Source organism: Corvus cornix, chromosome 1 (assembly GCF_000738735.6).
Source record: "Corvus cornix cornix isolate S_Up_H32 chromosome 1, ASM73873v5, whole genome shotgun sequence".
Taxonomy (NCBI): Eukaryota; Metazoa; Chordata; class Aves; order Passeriformes; family Corvidae; genus Corvus; species Corvus cornix.
Genome location: NC_046332.1, coordinates 111,100,896 through 111,122,200, shown reverse-complemented (window position 1 = coordinate 111,122,200; position 21,305 = coordinate 111,100,896). Strand labels below are relative to the sequence as shown.

General features: G+C 37.3%; 1 protein-coding gene across 8 annotated transcripts in view; it reads left to right on the top strand.

Moving 5' to 3' along the window:
* The window catches only part of CASK (calcium/calmodulin dependent serine protein kinase), a 184,964-nt gene that overhangs the window by 100,565 nt on the left and 63,094 nt on the right, over positions 1-21,305 (top strand). For 7 of the 8 annotated variants that reach the window (XM_039552388.1, XM_019282717.3, XM_019282724.3 and 4 more), the window contains 5 exons: positions 1,259-1,361; positions 11,339-11,514; positions 13,601-13,723; positions 16,095-16,178; positions 17,760-17,859. In XM_039552388.1, coding sequence (XP_039408322.1) covers positions 1,259-1,361; positions 11,339-11,514; positions 13,601-13,723; positions 16,095-16,178; positions 17,760-17,859 — 586 coding nt within the window. Of the gene's footprint in view, positions 1-1,258; positions 1,362-6,320; positions 6,411-11,338; positions 11,515-13,600; positions 13,724-16,094; positions 16,179-17,759; positions 17,860-21,305 lie in introns of those variants that run through there. The other variant, XM_019282728.3, reaches the window with a different exon arrangement.

The window sequence follows — 21,305 nt, the reverse complement described above, 5'->3', positions numbered from 1 at the left end:
TTGGTACTGTTTATATAGTTCTCCCATCTACCTTTCTCCTTGCCTGGGATTAGAAATGTTGTTCTTTCTCACTCAAAATGACAGCAATGAGAGGATGTGAAAGCACCCAAAGCGTGCAGCTTAACCATTTCACTAAGGCAGAAGTGAAATACAATATGCAGCAATAATACCACCTGGTAATACTCTCTCAAGTAGGGCATAAGGAATTGAAAATTACATTTATAAATTAGAAATTTTACAGTAGATTCTAGAAGACCTGCTATGACAAGGCCTAAATTTAATGAAGACCTGAAGAGCATTGTCTTGAAGGTCTTTGTTCTCATATAATTGGAACTTTTACAAAAAGATGTGCGTGGTTAGAGATGATGGTTTTACAGGTGGTCAGACTGAAATTCTGGTAGCTCCTGTGCACTGTTCTGAGTTCTTAGTTTTGCAATTTAAGCAGTGATGTATTCTCAGGAAGTAGTATACAAATTTGAGGTTCTTCATTTAAAATAATATGGTCTTGAAAAGAGAAGCTTTGAGTAAATACAGGAAGTTCTAAATTAAATGCAATTGTTTAGGTATGTGTATTTAATACTAAATTGTGTTCCAATAGGTTTTGTCTGTATGTTGCTTCCTCCTACAGCAGTCAATCGTTGTATATTATTTCATTTTTATAAGTTACATCTCACTCTTATTTGTAAAAAATCAAAGGTATAGATAGCAATGGCAGGAATCCAGTTTAGAAACCTAAACAATATCCCTCACTAGAATATCCGTGGGGTGTTCCTGTTCTTTCCTGCAGTTGAGAAGTGATGAGTGAATTCTGTGATTAAGGCTCAAAATAGTGTTTTATGTTCTTTCTGGGAAGGATAAGAACCCACAAAATGTATCCTAGGCAGGATATTTCAGCTGGGGAATTGAAAGAGTGTAAGGGTTAATAGGATGAAAGACAAAAAGGAAAAGTAATACCAGGTAAGAAATTATAGACATGAGTTTTTATCTCCATTTTATCATGATTTCACTTTGTGTTCCGTGCTAGTTCTGGTAAGTTCTGAAAGGATTTTGCTATGCCTGAGGCAATAAAAGGGAAGCCAATGTAGAGAGAGGAGTCTATGCCAGGAAAAAAAAAAAAAAACAAAACCCTGAAATTAAGACATTATTTTTAAAAAAGTAAAATCTAACTTCTGTTCACACTTTTATGAAAATAACTTCTAAATTACAAATTGTATTTCTCAAACAGTATAGTAACTTGTCTGGATTTTTGTCTTTTCAGCCACACTGTGTACTGCTTGCCTCAAAAGAAAATTCAGCCCCAGTAAAGCTTGGTGGTTTTGGGGTAGCAATTCAGTTAGGAGAGTCTGGGCTAGTTGCTGGAGGTAAGACATTTTCCTTCCACGTTATTTAGTATTGTGCATGTTGTACTGCAGAGTTCTGTTCTTCTGATACAGCCTGGCCTGCAAAACAAGAGCTCAAAAATAGTCTTTCACTGAAGACTTTCTTAACATGGTAAATGCTAAATTGGTAGTGGAATGTAACATTGTGTATTCACTACATTGAGTATTAAATCCCTGTAAATGTTACTCAATAGGAGCTCATGCTGGTTTGGTCAAAATAAAACTGAAAAAACCCAAAGAATTTTCCACTTTAATGCAAGCTTTGGCTTAATTCTTCCATGCTTGGTAAAGCAAAGAAAATAAAAATGCTGTCATTGAAGCACTTGAGTAAGGACTCAAGCATCGTCAGTGCTCCCCTGTTGGAGAGGCAATTCCTGTCAGAATGCTGTGCTGTTTAATAGCAAAATCTTACTAGTTTTCACATGTGATTCTTTTCTGTGTTTTAATATTTCATTGTAATTATTGCATAAGACATCAATATCTTGATATGTATGTATATTTTTTGACTGTGTTTTGTTTTCTGTGGATTTTATTTCCTCTAGCTGCCTTCCATATTGTTCCAGACAATAGGGTTATGCTTTAATCAGCCTGCACAGATGAAGACCCAATCAATTTTCTGATGCTTTCATTGCCAGAGTAGGAGACCACAACAAAACATTTTGTTAGTTTTAATACTTTTTCTTCAAAATGAGTAACTTCCTTCAGTACCATGCTTCTTCAAAAACTCAGATTTCCTAATCTAATCACTTAAAGTTCTGTGTCAATTTGACTTTTCTATGTTTTTCAAAATAAAAAGCAAATCCGGTATAAACATACCAACAGCTTCCAATGCCTTCTGGATATCACTGATACCCTGGAAATAACCAAGTATCTTATTACCTAGAGATATCTTTTCAAAGAAAATACCCATTCAGTTAAGCTTTAATAAAAAGGTCACTCCTTCCTTTACTTGTCTTGTATTACTCAAATTATCTGCACCTCAGCCACTGCTTTTTTTAGTGGTAGTTTCTACACTTTTATTTATAATTCTCTCAGTTTTTTATGTTCTAGCTGAGCAACTTTACCCATTTCTTCTGTTTCAGCTACTCTTCTGCAGGTAGTCAGATGCAGTGTACTTTCAGACTACCAATTGTCTAACAATTCAAGTTTAACTTTGAAAAAAAAAAAAAAATTACGGCATTTTCCCCCAAAGTTTTCCGTGGCCTTCCTTTCCTGTCCCTGTTCCCAGTGCTGCTTTCCTGTCACTGTTCCTGTGCTCAACCTCCAAGCAGTGATCAGTGCTGGGGCTTCTGTTTGCAGCTCTTACAGAAGCTTCTCAAACCTTATCATTGTAATATTTCTCTCTATCAGTATCTTTTGCTTCTTCCACCTCAACTTCTGCCATATTGGTCTGCCTTCATACACTCTTTTTTTCCCTTTTTCTCAACTGACATTTCCAATTTGCAGCCTTTTCATTAGCAATTGTTGCTTTCAGCTTCAAATTCCACTTGCTTTCAGGTATACCCAGAGTAATTCCACTTCATTTATATTCTGTGGAGAGTCTCGATTCTCCTGCTTCTTTCAGGTTTTCTCCTTAACAGACTCCTCTCTTTCTTCTCATCTTCCATTCCAGTCTTTATACCACAAACTGCATCTGTTATCTGGCAATTCTTTTCCCTGCCAGAATCCTTCCTGAAGACAAATTACTAGACAGTTCCCTACACAGAACTGGCAAGATCTTACTCAGTTTTACAATATCATCCATGTATGTTATATGAAAGCTGTCAATACTGGCTGTTTGAACTGGACTGTAAATTTCTTATAAATCAATGTTTATCTACACATTTGTTTAAGGACTTTACCCATATGCCCTATGGATGAGTTTTGTCATAAGAGTAACAATATTTTCCAGGCACTTCTTATTTCTCAATTGTGTCCTAAATGAAGTAGAAACTCTCCAAATAGAGAAGTTTCAGCAGTATCGTAACCAACCTGTTCACTTTCAGATTGCTTTTCAAATTTTTAGTGAAAAACATTGATTCCTCTTGACATAGTCAGTTATTTCCCTTTTAGGATGGCAATGCCTGTATTTGGTGGTTAATACATCAAAAAAGAAATTATCTATGAAATAAAAGGTATCATGGTATTAAGATAATTTTACTGACCTAAAAATCCCCTGTGCTTTGTTTGGGTTGTTTTTCCTACTTTTGTACCTTGACACACTTGGCAATCCCAGATTCTGTGTAGCCCCAGGAGAACAATCTAAAGGGAATTTTCTCCTTTAATGTGTTTGAAGCCAGCCTTCAAGCTTACAGCTTTTGCTTTGTTTGGGACTGCAACATTTTTTTCAGTTGATAAAGACATCTTTATCAGAGCGTGCATAAATTGCTGGGGAAGGATTTTTGTAGTGAAGTTAAATTAAACCCCAGGTATTAAAATATTTTGATGTAAGTCTGAAGACAGACTTGTGAGGTTTAGAAGGGTTGTTACTACAGGGTTCTTTCAAGCAGGTAGATGGCTGTTTAACAGAAGTATAAGAGAGCTCATGACAACAAGCTATGACATCATACTAGATCTCATTGATGAAAATGTGTATGGAAGAGATTTTAGGAGTGACTGTATTTTATCAGCTAACAACTCAGTTGAGATTATTTTTAAGAAAGTTTAATTATTAATCATTATTTACTTTATTTAAGTAAAATAAAATACCAAAAAAGAGAACATAGCCATAACTCGTTTCTTCCTAAGGCCAGAAGGGAAAATGTGAGGAAATACTTTTTGTTCCACTCCATTGGCCCATAAGCTGCAATAAGTGGATTAGAATCATGTGTTGTCATCTGAGTTACAGGGAATAGATTTCATGAGCTACCAATCTCTGCAGGTCTCTTCTTGCTTCAGTTCTTATGATCAGAAGTGGAAAATTGTGCTCAAAGGGCTTCACTTGAAGCATTGAAATAGGTACCTTTTAAAGGAACTCTGGCAATGTACACAGGAGTTAGAGATCATTGTAATTTATAAGTGAATTCCTTTATGGAACAGCACATAGACCCTAAACAGTCTGTGTTGCATTGTTATGATGCACCTGGAGTAGTGGAACCTCTGGGAAGTCAGTGATTTAAGAGACTAATCTCGCATTATGATCTCTGTCTCCTTCCTTGGAGAGCTTTTCTTGCAGAACATAGTGTGAATTGTCACAATATTTTCTTAAATGTGACATGAGATTTATTTGATATCAAATATCTTAGATGCTAAATCTTGGGATTTTTAGCTAGTATATGGTGTAAAAGTCTGAGGAACAAAAACCATTGAGTTCACAACTGGCATTTCCTTCACTTAATCTACTTAATTTCTCCTAGTTTCAACTAGTGCAAAAAAAGATAATGGTATAGACCTAAGTGGGATGAGGTTCTTTATCTGTGGATAGTTAAGTGCCTTTCATGTTTTACCATCAGCAGTAAAATGTCACAGATTATCATAATGCTGATCCAGTCCAGTATTAATTCTCATACGTTATATTAGTTAGATACCCTAGGCTCCCTCAAAGTCCAGTAGTATCCTAATGTAAATTACCATCTTATGGGAAAACATCTTATGTGTTCTTAGTAGAAGTACAGCACATAAATAGCAAGTGCTCTTGGTTCCTTGTGAGCTGTTTTTTTAGACCTACTACAAAAACAGCAAAGGAAGGCATTGCCATAAATTTCCCTCTAAATAAGACCATGGAATGGGGGGGAAGGGGGCAGAGTCTTTTAACTTCCTTATTTTTTGTTTTGTTCTCATCAGTGTAAAAATGATCATAGAATGGTTTGGGTTGAAAGAGACCTTTAAAGGTCATCCAGTCCAACCCCCTGCCATGAGCAGGGACACCTTCCACTAGATGAGGTTGCTCAGAGCAACCTGACCTTGAATGTTTCCAGGGATGGAGCATCTGCCGCCTCTCTGGGCCACCTGTTTAGTGCTTCACCAAACTGGATCTTCTTGGTGGTTTTATAAACCTCAGGTTAGAAAACGCTTTCTCTTTTTTTTAATGTTGGAGGGTTTTTATACTGCATAGACTTTTTTTGCTTTTCATCATTAGTGTTGGAATGGTATTTCAAAGATTTCATTTGTTTTCCAAGAAGTAAAATTTTGTAAGCTGAGGTCGTACACTAGTATTCTTCTTTCTCTTAAAGGGTAGTGCCTCTTAAGGCGTCAGTGTTTTCACTTTTTTTTCCTGAAAAATAAAAGAATGTGAGTCCCTTCACAGCTTTGCCTTTAAGAGACTTTGTTTTATTTAAAAGATACAACTGTGGTTTACTGTCTCACAGAAATTCCACTTCACATCTGGGCTGATTTGAGAGTGCTTACAGGAGGCTAATGTGTTGAGAAATCATTTAGGTTTACTTCCTCCTTCATACTTTTATGGCAGAAAAGGCCACTGAATTAATTATAATTTGTCTCATTAACATGTGAACTTTGCTTTGTTTGTTTTCTGGACACTCATATCCAGTTGTCCAGTTGTCTGCTGATGCATCTTTTAAACACATTTTCTTCAGACAATCTTCTGTGCTGAAGCTGAATTGCCCTTCCCCGCCCCCCCTTTTTTTCCTTTTTTTTAAATCTACTCATCTTCTCTGTACACCTGCTTTAAACATCTCTATTGTCTGGAGTAATGTGGAAAGGAATTAAGAACAGTAAAGTACTGGCCTATCTGATCTGTTGTGTGTGATTCTTTGATTCCTTCCACATTATTCTGGACATCCCACTCTTTTAGAAACACCTTAATTTGTGAGCATATTTCTTATTACACTATTGTGAGAGGTCAGATGGTGATGTTTATTAGTACCTCACATTTTTTTTCCTAAAAATTATTTGTTCCAGTTGTTTCCTTATACATCGTTCAGATACTACTGCTGTTGAAAGACTCTCCTTCTGATATCTTGGTCATCAATCCCCTGCCTTAGGGATGACAAAATCTGATTGGGTCTCTGTATATACTCTTCTTCTTGTGGAAAGCATAGCCCTATTGTCTGGAATAGTATGGAAAGAGTCATAGAAACTAAATTATCAAAGGTAAGTCAAAATTTATCTCTAGTGCTTGTAAATAATGTCAGATTGACAGCACCTGAAGACAGAAGTTCTCTGTTTACCCACAGGAAAAATCAGCAAAATTAGCAACTTTATACATTTGCAGGCAGCCAGCATGCCTCAAAACTGGCTGATAAGAAAGTTTACCTCTATAAGGTATCCTTACCAAAGTAACCTGGGTGTACCTGTCCAGGCACTGAGTGCTTCCTAACTCAGCAAATGCTTTGGTGTAGATATTTATCTACAGTGAAATGGATGGAGACGGGTGTCACACTGACTACATGCCACTGTTGAGTCTTTGTATAGTGATGATTTTCAGTTAGTGCCACTCTAGAACAGAGAAGAGGAACCAAAAAGCACACAGACAGAAAATTGATTCCTGTCTTCTATAGGATTTCCTCTCATATACAGATACTACTAAAAATGCTCTGTGTGTGCATGCATGCAATCTATGTTTAATTAAAATGTTATTTTTTCATGCACAGTCATTTGAATACATCCATGAGTGTGCTTATATCCTGAAGAATAAAAGGTCTATGGAAGGCAGAAGTACCTGTTACAGAAAAAAGTGCCTTTCCTTACTGTTCTTTCTCACACTGCCTCCAAAAAGATGCACTTTCTCCCAAAACACCAAAGAAAATTCAAAAGCTTCTAAAATATTTTAAAACTGAACTGTTGAGAAGAATTTACACTGGGCATGTTTTGAAGGCAGATTTTCTACTAAATATTTTTCAGCAGAAGTGATATTTGATCTAAAGGGCAATGAATATCCATGATTTTAGACAACTTTGCTGTCTACAGATTGTATTTATGCCATTCCTGATAGTCCTTACAGTTTTTGTAGCTGCAACATAGGAAATCTCCCCATCTGTGTAAGTTCATGTGTGCACTTTGTTCATTTTGCTGAGTTGAGTGCAGTTCAAAGGTGCAGCTTAATAGTCCTTGCTCAGGTCAGTTTTTAGAATAACTTCAAAATCATCATTTGCTCCTTTGATGAACCCAGTAGAGTGGTCACAGGGATGACAGCTGACCCAGAAATTACCTTAGCCTTTGTAGGATTCCAATACATATATACACATATAAATGCATTTTTTAATCCCATTTGACGGACAGTTCAGTCTCAACCAATTAAGTTTCTGCTTCTTCCAGGCTTGTTTTTTCATGGACATAAAATTGTGATTTCCACCACCATAAGTATCCACCTCATCCCTCTCACCTGAAGTATCAGGTTCTTGTAATCAGCATTAATGAGGTTACAAAACCAAATCAGTCTGTGTTTCCCCTACTTACAATCTAGCAGTGGTAAATGGCAGGATTCCATTAACTTAGCCTAGTCTTCTTTATAATTTCTTTTGTATTTATGGAGTTGTCATTTTAAATTTAGAAGTGAGTATTAAGACTTAATAGCACTGATTTTTCAGTTTGCTTTTAAGTAACTTCCATTTCTCATCTGGTTTATGGCAGCAGCCTGGTGGGGACTTAAACAGCCATGTAATGTGTTTCCTTTTACTAAACCACTCTATTCCTTCTGTTCCACATCAAGCAGTTCATCAAAGTGGATTTTTATGGTGTCCTGGGTTTGGACCCAGCCAACAAATATCTTCTACCTGTCACAGAAGAGCCACCTTCTGACTTCAGGGGAGCAAAAAGATGTGTGATAATTAGAGAGGGACTGGCTTCCAACCATAACTTGTCTGTTTGTAAGAGCACTTGAGCACTAAGTGAACATGCAGCCTCACATTCTGAGCTGATGAAGCAAACTAGGAGCCTTGAAGTATTAAATAGATTTGGGTAGTGGGAAACAAAGACAAAAATTAAACTGCCTCCTCTCCTCACCTTTCCAGGTTGAACTTCACTCTCTCACTGCTGGCTCACCCCCCAACCCTGAGTGGTGCAAGGGGGGTGGGAAATGGCAGTTCCCAAACTCCTTATTTGCTAGGCAGTGTTTTTCCCTTTCTTACACTTTTCTGCAGCACCACTGTCCTGACTGCTGGGCTGAGCTGTGCCCTGCAGTGGTGCCATTGGAACTGTGTCTGGCATGGGGCAGCTCCAGCCCCTCCTCACAGAGACCACCCCTGCAGCCCCCAGTGCCAGCACCTTGAAACATGAATTCCTACACTGCATCATGCTCTTGGATTGCTTTTATAGCGTATGTTGCTGCTAAATAGGCTATTTTACACCAGGAGAAAATGTACTTGTTTGCAAGGACACAAGATGTTCTGTAGGTTACCCTTCAGTGTACTGAAATGCCCAGCAAACTTAAGTGCATGGGCAAAAAAAAAGCCCAAAGCCAAAACCCAAACCTCACAACACAGTCATTTTTGTACCGTGTTCTTCTCTGCAATTTCTTACTTAAACCACAAAGAAGTTCGTGACCTGAGAGGGGTGGTTCATAGTTGTTGAAAATACACATTAAATCAGCTTAGATATCATTTGATATGTAAGGTTCATGGTTTCATTAGCTGCTTTATCCAGAAAACCATACATCTCCCTGGAGTTTAATGCCTCTTTTAAATAGCTTGCTTTTCCCATATACTGTCTTCTACTGATTTCTCCTGTTTGTCTTTGGAGTAATACCTTTTCTCCAGACTTGCCAGATTTTATAACAGCAATTATAAAGCCTGGTGGTTAGGCAGAATTTTCAGAGAGTATATGATTTTCCATTTGTACTGATTAAAAAGATTTAAATGAGCTTTAGTACCACAAAAGATTTTCTTTCAACGTGTAAGAAAGGTTACACCTGCTCCAAAACTGCAAATGGGTTCTTTTGCACCCCAGTCTCAGGAAGTTCCCACTGAGACAAACAAGGCTTGGCTAAGCCAGGCTGCTCTGTGGTCTCTGATGATCTCCTGAGTTAAAGGTTTCCAGTTTGTGGTAGGCACACCACGAACATCACGTGAGCAGTCTAAGGGATAGAAAAATGCTCTTTGAACAGTCAGGTGTTGCTGCTTATGCACAGGCATAGCCTGATACAGAGCTGGAAATGTTGATGCTTTTGCTGTCACAAATGATGGCATCTAAAAGGGGAAAAAAGGGACGAAACCCTTACAGTTAAAAATCTTTAGGCCCATAAAAAAAGGCAAAAAATTGATCTCCCAGCAACTTATGCATACTGGATGTACATATAATTTCCATTTTCCTTCTCTTCCCTGCCACCAGCCATCTAAAAGAGAGAGAGTCATCTAAGGAGATAATTCTTTACCTCATATATGCAATCTTGAAGATTTGGCTTTGAAGTTTATCAGGCTGAAATTACATCATATAACTATAAACTGTATACAGCCAACAGGAAGAATGAGTCATCTGTCCCCATGTGCATCTCTTTCTTTGTCCAGAATAAATATCCTTCCTCTTCCCCCTGTGATATGAGGGATGAGCTGAACTTGCAATATCTTGCTGGTTTATTCTTTTTTAGCTCAAGAAGGAACTGCCCCTTTGCTGTCAGGTCAGCCTGGACTACAGGGACTTCTTAAGATGCCAGCCTAGTTTAGTGATGAGGTAACATCCCTTTGTCACAGAGATCCTCAACATCTGTTTGGCTGAGGAATTCCCTCATAAACTGGGAATGAAAAGGTTTATTAATACAAATATGTGAAGAAGTTTGACAATGGTAGTGTTTTTTTCTTAAGAGTATGGTTAAAAAGCTGCTATCTTTCTGACAAATCTTTAATCCTTTGGATGCAAAAAGGACTAATTAACAGAACATGGTCAGATCATATTCCTGCATTAGGTGGAATAAACAAAGGATCTTTACTGACTAAGCTACTTCCAAACAGTCTCCCAGGTGTTTGTTCCCAGTGCTGTGTCTTAGCTGACTGCCATGCAGAGGGTGAGCAGGACAGGTTAATCAAGCAAGAGTCTCTTTACAAAGACAAGACTGAGTTAATTGCGTGCACTGCAAACACTTCATATTCTCTGAGCTTCATTTTTGGCTGTCCTAACCAGCTGAGAGGAGCTGCAAGCCTGGAATGGACCCTCTGAAATCCACTGTAGTGAGCAACAATAATTTATGGAGGGGGAGTACAAGTGGTGACAGTTTGCTACACTCACAGGTTTTTCTCCTCTTGATACTTGATGGAACCAGTATAGTCCAAAGACTACAGTGTTTGTGTCAGTGATGACCTGAGCGTTCCAAGCTTAATTTTTGCAATGGAAACGAAACTCTTTGCAATGGAAACCATTTATAAGGAGAGGTAAAATGTTCATTGCTTTTATTTGGCTTAATGTGTTACATAGAAATTGAATGAAGGGTATTATCAGTCTTATCTGCTCAAAAGATCAGTTGGCACTAAATACATTTTGTTTTCATAGAAAAACATTAATTGCCTTCAATGAAAGCAGTGTGTGAAACAAATTAGCATTACCTTTTTATCTGCAGTAAGGTATTACACTCTTCAAATAAATGAATAACACATTTGCTAGCATTTTGCATTTTTGTTAGCAGTTTCAGTAGACCAGACAAGGTTTGGGCAGAGCATCAGCCCAAACTCTGCTCTTGCCAATTACATACAGCTTTTTCAGGTTATCAGTGTGGACTAGAACTCTACAGTATCTTTGTACTCGCTCTCTGAATAATTCCTGTCTCAAAGATTGTCCAAATTGATGGGTTTGCTTTTATATGGCAAGTTTCACTGAAGAATCTTAGTGCTGCTATAAGTCTTGTTTCACAGTCTGCCAGCTAGGGTAGACTATTCCTCAATTTTTAAAAGTAAAAATGAAGCAAAAGGGAAAATGCTGATTTATCTCACTGGATATATATAAAAATATAAACTTAAGGAAAAAAGAATTGTGTTAAAAGCATTAAACCATGAACAAAATTTATTAAAACAGTTCTAGTTTAATGCAGTGATGTTCTTTATTTCCATGTTTGACACATATCTCTTTGACTCGATTTTCTTTTTATTTCCCTTTAGGACGTGTAGGAACACCTCATTTTATGGCTCCAGAAGTGGTAAAAAGAGAACCATATGGGAAGCCTGTAGACGTTTGGGGTTGTGGTGTGATCCTTTTTATCCTGCTAAGCGGTTGTTTGCCTTTTTATGGAACCAAGGAAAGATTATTTGAAGGCATTATTAAAGGCAAATACAAGGTAAATGACAGCATACCTGAACCCTTTTCCAGTGAGACGAGCTCTGTTGGTAAAATTTCTGGAAGTTGATTTTTGTGTTTAGCCTGATTTAAAGCTTATGGGAGTCTGCCACACAGGAAGAGAGATGATTTTCCCTCCCCAGTCTGTCTTGTACCTAATGTGTTTTGTATCAATGCTAGGAATTACAACGTGGAAATACTTGCTCAAATGAAATAATAAGTCTGTGTTAAAATCAGCCCTTAGTTGTATGTTGAGCCCAGCAGGAAGACATGAGGTTTAGCTGTGAAGTAGAAAACAGTGTAACCTCAGATTTATACCCATTTAAATTTTTTGATCAACTAAGAGAACTATCATAAACATTCATCACCATATTGCCTTGATTTAAAACAAAATGCATGTTATTGCACAAATGCAGGTAGGCATTTTTCTTCTTAGTACAGTGTGTAGTAAAATGCAGCTGATGGTTCAAAAGGAGCCACTTGCAACTGAGAGCAGGTCGGTGTGCACACAAGAAAAGCTGTCTCACAGCATCGACCTCCCAGATCATGTGGAGACAAATTTAAAGCTTCAACTTCACTGTTGCTGTGGGTTTGTCTAAGATCAGCCTTGCTCTACTTTGTAACCAAGGTCATACATGAGCTGTGCATTAGCAAATTACAACTGGAAACTCCTGTGTCTGTGTGATAGTCTGTTTTGTTCTATCACCTTAACAGCCTGCTAAAATGTGACAGGAGTGTTACTGGACTTGGTCAGGAGCACATATTTCGTTCTTTAAATTCTATATTCCTAGAAACAGCAGCATTTCTTCATGGCACTAGTTTTGGGATTGCACAGACTGACAGATGTACCACTTTATGGAAGATTTCTTTATGGAATCTCTTAAGCAGCTAACGCCTTCTGGAAGGGTACAAGTTAACTTCTCTATTTTAAAAAAACAGTTATGACTAGCACATTGTGTCCTCTTAGTTCCTTTTCTGTTCCTGTTTCCACAATAATATGTCTATTCAGTGAAAACCCTGTCAAATTTGCAATTACCTTCATTTCATTAGAGCTGAAAAAGAAATTATGAATCACAGCTATAAATGCACATTTCATAGCCAGATAACATTGCTGAGTGCCCCGATTCAAAGTGATCATTTGTTGTAAAGACTGATTTTAAGTAAAATGGACATCTTTAAATGACCAGATTGTAACTTTGAAAGGAGTCTGGTTATAATTTTGAATTTGCATTTAGTACTTTGTAAAGTTATCTGTCTATAATCTAAATAAAACTTAGCTTCTTCATAAATTAAAGAAGTACTAGAAATACCATAAGGATATAATCCTCTATATCACATAAAGAATTTTCTTACTTTGGTATGGTTTTATCAGGTGTCCACCATTTTGACTGGTTGGGCACAAACCTGCATATGCACAAAATGAAAATATATTCTAAATCATCCTTCACATTGTATCTTCTAAAGATAAAGTTCTGTTCTGAAAGTGTTGCAATTGCCTGTATTGTCTTGTCCTTGTGTGCTTTCCTAGTGGAGAAACTTTACCTGTTGTGAAGTTGAAAGGAATTTATTGGAAAGAGCCATTGTCCATAGCATCTTCAGGACAGGATCAGAGTAGTTCACAACAGGCATTATCTTCCTCCCTTCTTACCCAGAATCAATGGCATGAAATTGTGGGTTGAAACAGATGAATTCTCGTGCTAAATATTGATTTCAGGAGTAGATTTAATGTCTGCATTTATCATATGCATAATTAACAGTCAAACAGAGCTTAATTGTTTTTTGCTTTTTCTAGTGAATAGTCAACTTTTATCTGAGCAGAATGTAGACTAGGTAGAAATTATACTGTAATTATAATACCAAGGATATGTCAGGCTTTATGTTTTCAATTTTTATACCATTTCAATAGCAACTAGTGTACAATTTATTACAAGTTATTAAAAAAGTAGACATTTTCTTTTACATTTATTACTATGAAATGTTTGCAAGCACCAACCGCTGCTAAATCTCTGCAATTACTTTACATAAAAAGTAGGTTTTTTTCTACGTTCTTATTACTAATTTAATTGGTTTTTCTTGCTTGTAATCAGATGAATCCTAGGCAATGGAGCCATATTTCTGAAAGTGCCAAAGATCTGGTACGCCGCATGCTTATGCTGGATCCAGCAGAAAGGATAACAGTGTATGAAGCACTGAATCACCCCTGGTTAAAGGTAGCAAAAGCAGCTGTTTATATGCCTGTTTCCTCTTCAAGGGAGAAAAACATTTATTTCTTTTTTTTTCCTGAGCTTTTCAAAGTAGACATGAACGGTACAAAGTGTGTGATAATGTGCTTTAAATGCTTTGTAGGATTAGAGTCTGAGATTTTGATAATTGCCAGGCTAAAACTCTTGTTTGAGAGCAAACACCAGCAGCACCAGAATGCAGGGAGTAGGGCTGCATAGCATAAAGCTTAAAGAAGATGTTAATGTGTCTTTCTGTGGCTGTCAAACTCCAGAGGAGTAATTTCTGATCTCCTTTTCTCTCAGTCATATCTAAACCTCTTTCCTGTTACTTGTGTAGTCCTGCAGTCTATTGCAGTAGGTTATGCTACTGAGCTGTGCTGCTTCCTTTCATTAGAGTCCTGAAAATATCCCACCAGAGGGAATAAAGTAGTGGAGTGTTGCTCCAAGGCCACTGTGACTGCATAAAATTATATGACATCTGGCAGTCAAACTATTTTTCAGTGATGGCAGAACTTACAACACAGTTTAAGCCAGTGGAAGAGTACTTACTGAACACTGAAGATTTACAACAGGAGCAGGAGAAAATACACCTGTAGCTTCTCAGCAGTCCATCAGTAGTCTGTGCTAAACATTGGGGTTGGAGAATGATGGGTTGTGCTGCAGATACAAAAGGTGGCAAGTACTGGCTCAGAGCTTTGTATTTCCTTTGGCAGAAGGTGATGAATTAACTATTTTTCATTGTTATCCTCTACTTCTTTTCTATAGTGGATGTCCAGGGTAAGAGAGTCATACTATCATTAGCTTAAACAGGGCACTTATTTTGAAAGGGGGCTAATCTGGTGTCTGCTGCTGGACTCTTTATATGCTCTACATGAGACAAAGAGAAACCCACAAAAAAAGAACCTGGGAAGAACGGGATCATATGCCCTTCTCCCTCCAAGTAATTCATGTAACCACCAGTGAATGGAGTCACTCTTCCACTTCTCTGCTCTCTTTCTGCCTCTGACTCCTGTATTCCAAGCTGCAGAATGGTCTACCTTTTAAAAGGAGGTCAGGAGTGTTCACCTCTCAGAAGTGACAGTGGTTAAGGCAACTCAGAATTCTGACTATTGGAAAACTGCAGGTTCAAGCCTTTCCACTCAAAAAGAGCCAAAGTTCTGTCTGTCTGTTTATCTGGGACATACATAGTGTGTCAAATAGCAAGGAGTATGGAAATGAACACCATGTTTTGGTATCTCAGATTATCATGCAAACATAGATGATCTGTTTTAACCTCCTTGTAATTGGACTTTTTTTTCACTTTGTGAGCATACCCACATTTAGATGCCAAAGCTAGAGCTTGGTTGAGGATCATTTTGGCAGAAAACCTGTCATTTTTGTTGTTTGAGCAACTCAGCTGATTAGGTTTCTTAAAACCCAGTTCTGTAATTTGAATGTGCAAGCTCTTCCTGTGCAGCTTTATGCTTCTGATGTCCGTGGTCTCTTTCTGATCTTGTTATTTGTTGGAAATGATGTGAGCAAATAGGTGGTTTAGTTTATGACAGCTTTGTTTCCGAGCTCAGGCCTGCAGTCTAACCAGTCAGTCCTCTCATTTTTTTGTCTGCAATAAACTGCCTTCCCTGCTGACTCAGAACTTTCTAAAACCATTTATAGATAGGAGCAAATACAGCATGAGACAGACATATCTTTAGTGGCATAAAGAGACTGCCGTGGTTTCACTCTGATTCAGGAGATGCATGTGACAGACACATTAAATTAATGGTTTTATGTAGCTTCAGGGGAAAAAGTTAGTTGGCTGCCCAAGTTTTGCCCCTTCTGTCACTGCAATTGTTCATTGGCACATTTTTCATCTTTGCCTACAGTGGAGAATTCTTCCTTTACCATCCCCTGGTACCACCAGCCATTGAGTTGGCACTTCCTGCCCTGTTGGACATGTACCCCACCTCCCAAGCTTATCTGAAGTATCAAGCACCCTGTAAAAGAGTCCTTGAATGTGTTGCTTCACTGGGGTTTGTGAATTCAAAAAGCAGAACTACTTTCTGCTTGCCAGCTTCAAAGTTCAGTGCTAGACACAGACTGACAGCACAATAGTAAAACAAAAGACTGGGGTCTTACTACAAGGTGGGAAACAACATTAATAAATAGAAAATATCTCTGGCCCAAGTTAAAAATTCTGTCAAAGTATTTTAATCCCTCTTAATCACTTTAAGTTTTCCTTAAGTTGCAATAAATCCTCAGTCTCCTTAGGGTACTTAGGAGATGTCACATTTCTTGTCTGGTTTCTTAGTGTCAAGAGGATATTAAAATTATTGTATTTATTTAATGTTCTTTTGGTTTGTTTCTTGTGGGGTTTTTCAAGGAGAGAGATCGCTATGCATACAAGATTCATCTTCCAGAAACAGTAGAACAGTTGAGAAAATTCAATGCAAGACGAAAACTAAAGGTAAACTGAATGTAGTGTTAAAAGAATATAATTACACAGCTCAGATTTTGTGTGATACTTGATTCGTTTTAAAAGTGCTAAGAGAAATCTATGCTTTGAAGTCAGCAATAAAATAAAAAGTTGCAGCAGGACTTCACAGACGTTTGTTGAAATGATGTCTTAGAAAGGCTGTTTGTCCTTTCTTTCTTAGTGCATAGTTTCCAAATTTCAGTGCAAATTGTCTGTTATCAACCCAGGTGTATATGAGGTCTTCATCTTCAATCAATTCAGTAATTCTGTGTAATATGAATTACTGGAGAGAATGGTGCAATCATGTCTGTTATTGTTGTGTTACTTTTATAATAAAAGGAGCATTGTAATTTTTAATGTCTTTGTTGAAGAAGAACAAATACGTGTTCTACAGTTTATCCTATTTATGTTTAACTACATACTAGTTTATTTCTTAGCCATATTGAAAAGAGCATTAACATTTTAGCCCAAAACAGCATCATTTCTCTTCAGTTCCTGTCATGGGATGTTTAACAGAAACATTTCTGAATTCACTGAAAGGTTCAGAAAATTATGACAGAGGTGTGGAGCATTACAGTTCATGGGCTGTTTTACAATTTGTAATAAAACTCAGAATCAGGTATTCACATTGAGCTGCTGCTTTGCAAAAGTTTAATGTAGCTGATGATTAGGGTGCACAGTTGCCACAGTTCATGAACAGCTCTTTCTTTTTGGTGGTTTGCATGCCCAGGTAATACTTCCATTAAAATGCTAGCTAGTACATTTTAGAATATGACCTGATTCCTGTTCTAGGTGCAGTTTCAGATATTTCCCACATTTCTTCCTGGGGATGCCACTATGTTTAGTTTCCTGAGCTTTTATACCTTCATTATTTTTTTATGCCATTTTATCCAAAGCCGTGTTCTGCTGTGTTCTGCAGTATGTTTCATGAAATTTGTCCATACTTCCATAACTGTGAGGCATTAAAACCTGAGTGGTTAAAGTGTGATTTACTTGAACAGGTAAATATATCTCAGAGCAGGTAACCATTTTTCTGGTTTTGTAAATTCCCCTGTAACACTCATTCTGGGACTCTCAGATTATCTGTATGACTGTATTACTTTTATATTGATGTATTATGGGTGTCAAAGCATTCTAGTGCTGTCAATGTCAAATTATAACAATTTCTAAAATAAAAACATAGAGTTTTGCTTTAAAGAGTGAATTTTTATACCTGCTAATCCACTCAGTCTAGATAAAAGATAAAGAGATTAGTTATTTTGTTTACATTGTACTATAATGTAAATTTATGCCTCATAGTTATTATTTCAATATGCATTCACATAAAGAACTGTTCTCATGAATCCCCTTGCAAGGAATATTTTTACTGTTCATTAGTGTATGACCAGCTCTTCTGTTAGATATGGTCACTGATAACAGGGAGGCAGAGCTGAAGACTTAGAAAATTTGTTTGCTCTTCACTGGGAAGGTCAACACACAAGAGAATTCAGGAGATTGAGTCATCCAAGGTGTCTGGAAATGTTTCATTATCCTTCTTTGTGTAATTTAGACTGTGTGGGTATTTTTATTCAGGGGGCAGTACTAGCAGCTGTGTCAAGCCACAAATTCAACTCCTTCTATGGTGACCCCCCTGAAGAGCTGCCAGACTTCTCTGAAGACCCCACCTCCTCAGGTATTTTAACAGAAAGTGTGTTTACTGCAGTCAACTTGTCTTAAGTCTGTACTGACCAGAGTACCAAGTATTTACTAATTCTTTGGGATTCCATGAAATTGAATATTAAGTTAGCATTTACATGTGAAAGAATAAATAATTTTCAGTCATAATGGCATTCATGACTGGCAAAATCAAAGAAAAAATCTCTGCACAGTTTTAAGCTTCTACAGTAATTCTGTCTGATTTTTTCATTTTTTCTTGTATGTACATTTAATTACAAATAATGCTATAATCTCAAATTTCTCTTCCTATTACTTGAGTATAAAAGCTTATTGAAATTTTTTTCTGAGTTCTTAGGCAGGACCTAAGTTCTCATACCTTACTAATAGTTATTTATAAAAAGAAGCCATTATGTACCAAAATTTCCTGACCTCCTGCTTTGGAGAACAATGATTAAGGTGTGTCCTGTTTAAAGCTCACTTGACAGTATTTCTGACCCTCATATCTTCAGAGGGAGACAATACATGCATCCAGGGACCTCCCAATATATTTCAAAGGGGAGGATAATACTTGTGCTGTGATCTAGGCCTTGGATGGGACAGTGACCTTACTCAAGCAATCCTTTTGTCCACAGCCCATATTCAGAAATTTAAATAACCTGTCAGTCCCTAAACTAACACAGCCCTGTCTTAGTTATGTGTCCTAATTTTGACATAACATTTCTCAAAATATTTGCAGTGCAAAAGTCTGGGTTGGTCTGTCTGATCTAAAATTAGGATTTAGGATCAATTTAAATGAACCTTTAAGAAAAACCTAAGTCCAAAAGGACTGTCTTTATTTTTCTAAACAACTTAGGAGTGCTGGCAGAATATTTTAGCTATGCACTGACTTTTCTAGAAGACATTTCAGGAACTTAATTGTGTGTGTTGATCTGCTGTGTGATAGTTCTCTTTCCCAGTATTTTTATGGGTGAGAGAATTGCATATTGACTTCATATATTAATTATTTCTTTCCTTCCGTTTCATATGAGCAAGTAATTAGTATAAATAATTTCAATGCCATTAATATAAGAATTACATGCCCCATAAGAATTGGGGCAACTTTTTTTCATTGAAATTTTCCAATTTCACTTCTTGGAATTCAAGTTCGAGTACTTAAGGATTGCTTTGTCCTTAGACATGAACACTGTTCATGATTCCCATAGAAATGAATGAGAATCTCAGATCATTTATTGCAAATGGGTAATCACAGCCTTATGGCTTAAGTTAAGCCAGACAGCTTTTAAATACTTGATGTACTTGCAGCTAAGGATCCACCTATTCTTCTAAAGAAAGAATAAGTCAGTTTTACTTCACCTAGAACTACTTGCAGTGCCTTAATTTTTGTTTCCATCTACTTCCCCCATTTCAGTGGTGAATGGCCACCAACATGACTGGCAGTGGCAACTTTTCTAATCTGAAAACAGCAGTTCCTCTTTCCAGTTTCAGTCTCACATCAACAGGACATGTGTCTTCCTCAGTCATGTAATTGCAGATATCAGTATACAGAAAAGTTACAAGTTCTATTTTTTTCCTGCTCACAGAATACTTGCACGCAGTGCACATGTGAATTGTACAGAATATCTGTGCTGGATCCATTGTTATCATGTGTTCATCTCTGAAATAGCTGAAACCAAAGCTTGGGTTTCTCAGGAAGGCAGTTATTCTCTAATCTAACATTGTTGGTTGGACTCATGGGGGATCACAGTGATCAGGAAACCATCCTAAGTGGGTGGTTTTCATTATGTTTCTCTGACCCACTACTTTAGCTGATAAAATATTTAATATTGAACACTGAGCCTTGCAAGAAAAGATACTACAAGTCTTTTCAGCTTCTGAAGTTCCTAGATATGGAAGTCTGTTTTGTTTCCTCTTCAGAAGTACACTAATATTTTAAACATTCCTATCTTGTAGCATGGGTCTTGTGATGATTCTAAAGCAGTTTGTAGAAATTAAACATAAAACTCTTGAATTGCAGTAGAAACTTGATTATCTTAAGGTTATTTAAGTTTCCTTCCTAATGTCTCATAATGTTATTCCAGATCATAAACTCTTAATGAAGAGCTTTTAATATTCTAGATGTGGTTGCCAATTATTCCTCCCATAAAATTTCATTAAGCTTATCATTGTAACTAAATGATTTGTCAGAAACAGGCAAATACAGAACTCTTACAGAGATAAATATATAGAAATATAGATGCTTATTAAGTTATGCAAATTACATTTCCTGTCCTCCAGATCTTTACAAACACAGAAACAGAAAATTTCAGTTCTCTCTTTTTTCCCCAATTAATCTAGAGACGTTCTTTCTCAAAGTTTGGAAACCTGGGGTTGCTGGAACCTTTGAATATCTTCCTCTACTGCCAGAGTATTATCCTGGGATAGGAAAGCACTACAGGCAGCAAGTCAGGTGACTTTTGTAGATGCAGAATCACAAAGGATATTCTTGTTAGAGCGCTCTCCAGCGATGGTCAGCAAATTGCATAGCTGAATTAGATGGGAATGAACAGAGATAAATTTCATATAAAGTCAAGCAGGTTTTTTTCTGTACACATCTTCCTTTCCTTTGTACAGTGTTAATAACTCTTGGTTCCGACCACTGGGTAGTCTGTTTCCTCTTTTGTCAGTAACCATCCTCTGAAGAACTTGAATTAATCCTGCTGTCATCCTGTTGGTAACATGGCAGAAACCAGTCTTGCTGAATTTTGAGTGTGATAAAACCTTTTAAAATATTTTTAAACTACAATGCTGTTTTATTGCTGACAGTCTGTTCAGTAACTTCTTCAGTAAAGCCACCAAGCAGCTCAGCTGACAAGCTTTCTGCAAATGGTTTTCTCTAGGATGTAAAACATTTGGCTTTCAGGTTGCCTGTCTTCAAGACATTGTAATATGTGTATTCCCCAAGGCAACAAATGTTTTGGGTATTTTTAATATGCTGAAACAAACATAAATCAGAAGTTAGCAATCAGCAGCCCTAAAGGCTAAATCTGTCACAGGAGAAAAACTAGCCCAATAGGAAGTATTTGAAGTGGACCATGAAATACATAAGGTGGCAGGAAACAGTGTTTGCTCTCTGCTGCCCTTCCCCATCTGGTTCCCTCTGCTTTCCTGCCCAGTGCCTGGCCCTCCTACCTCCTGATTGCACATTAGCTCTAGACAGGATTTCCTCTCCCTCTGTCATATGCTGGCCACTTGTCCCCCAGCAGAGAGAACAGCCATACAGTTTTCAAGTATTTTCATAACAGGGTCTCAGGGTGGGGATTGAACATCACCAAGTGTTAAAGCTTTTAATTTTTCCTTCTTTGGCTTCTTGAGGTTTGACTTGAGAAGCTGAATTGAGGATGACTGTTTTGTATGGAGTGTTAAGTAGATTCAAAAGGGTTAAGTTTTCAGGCCAACAGTTAGAAAAACTGATAAACTGAAGAG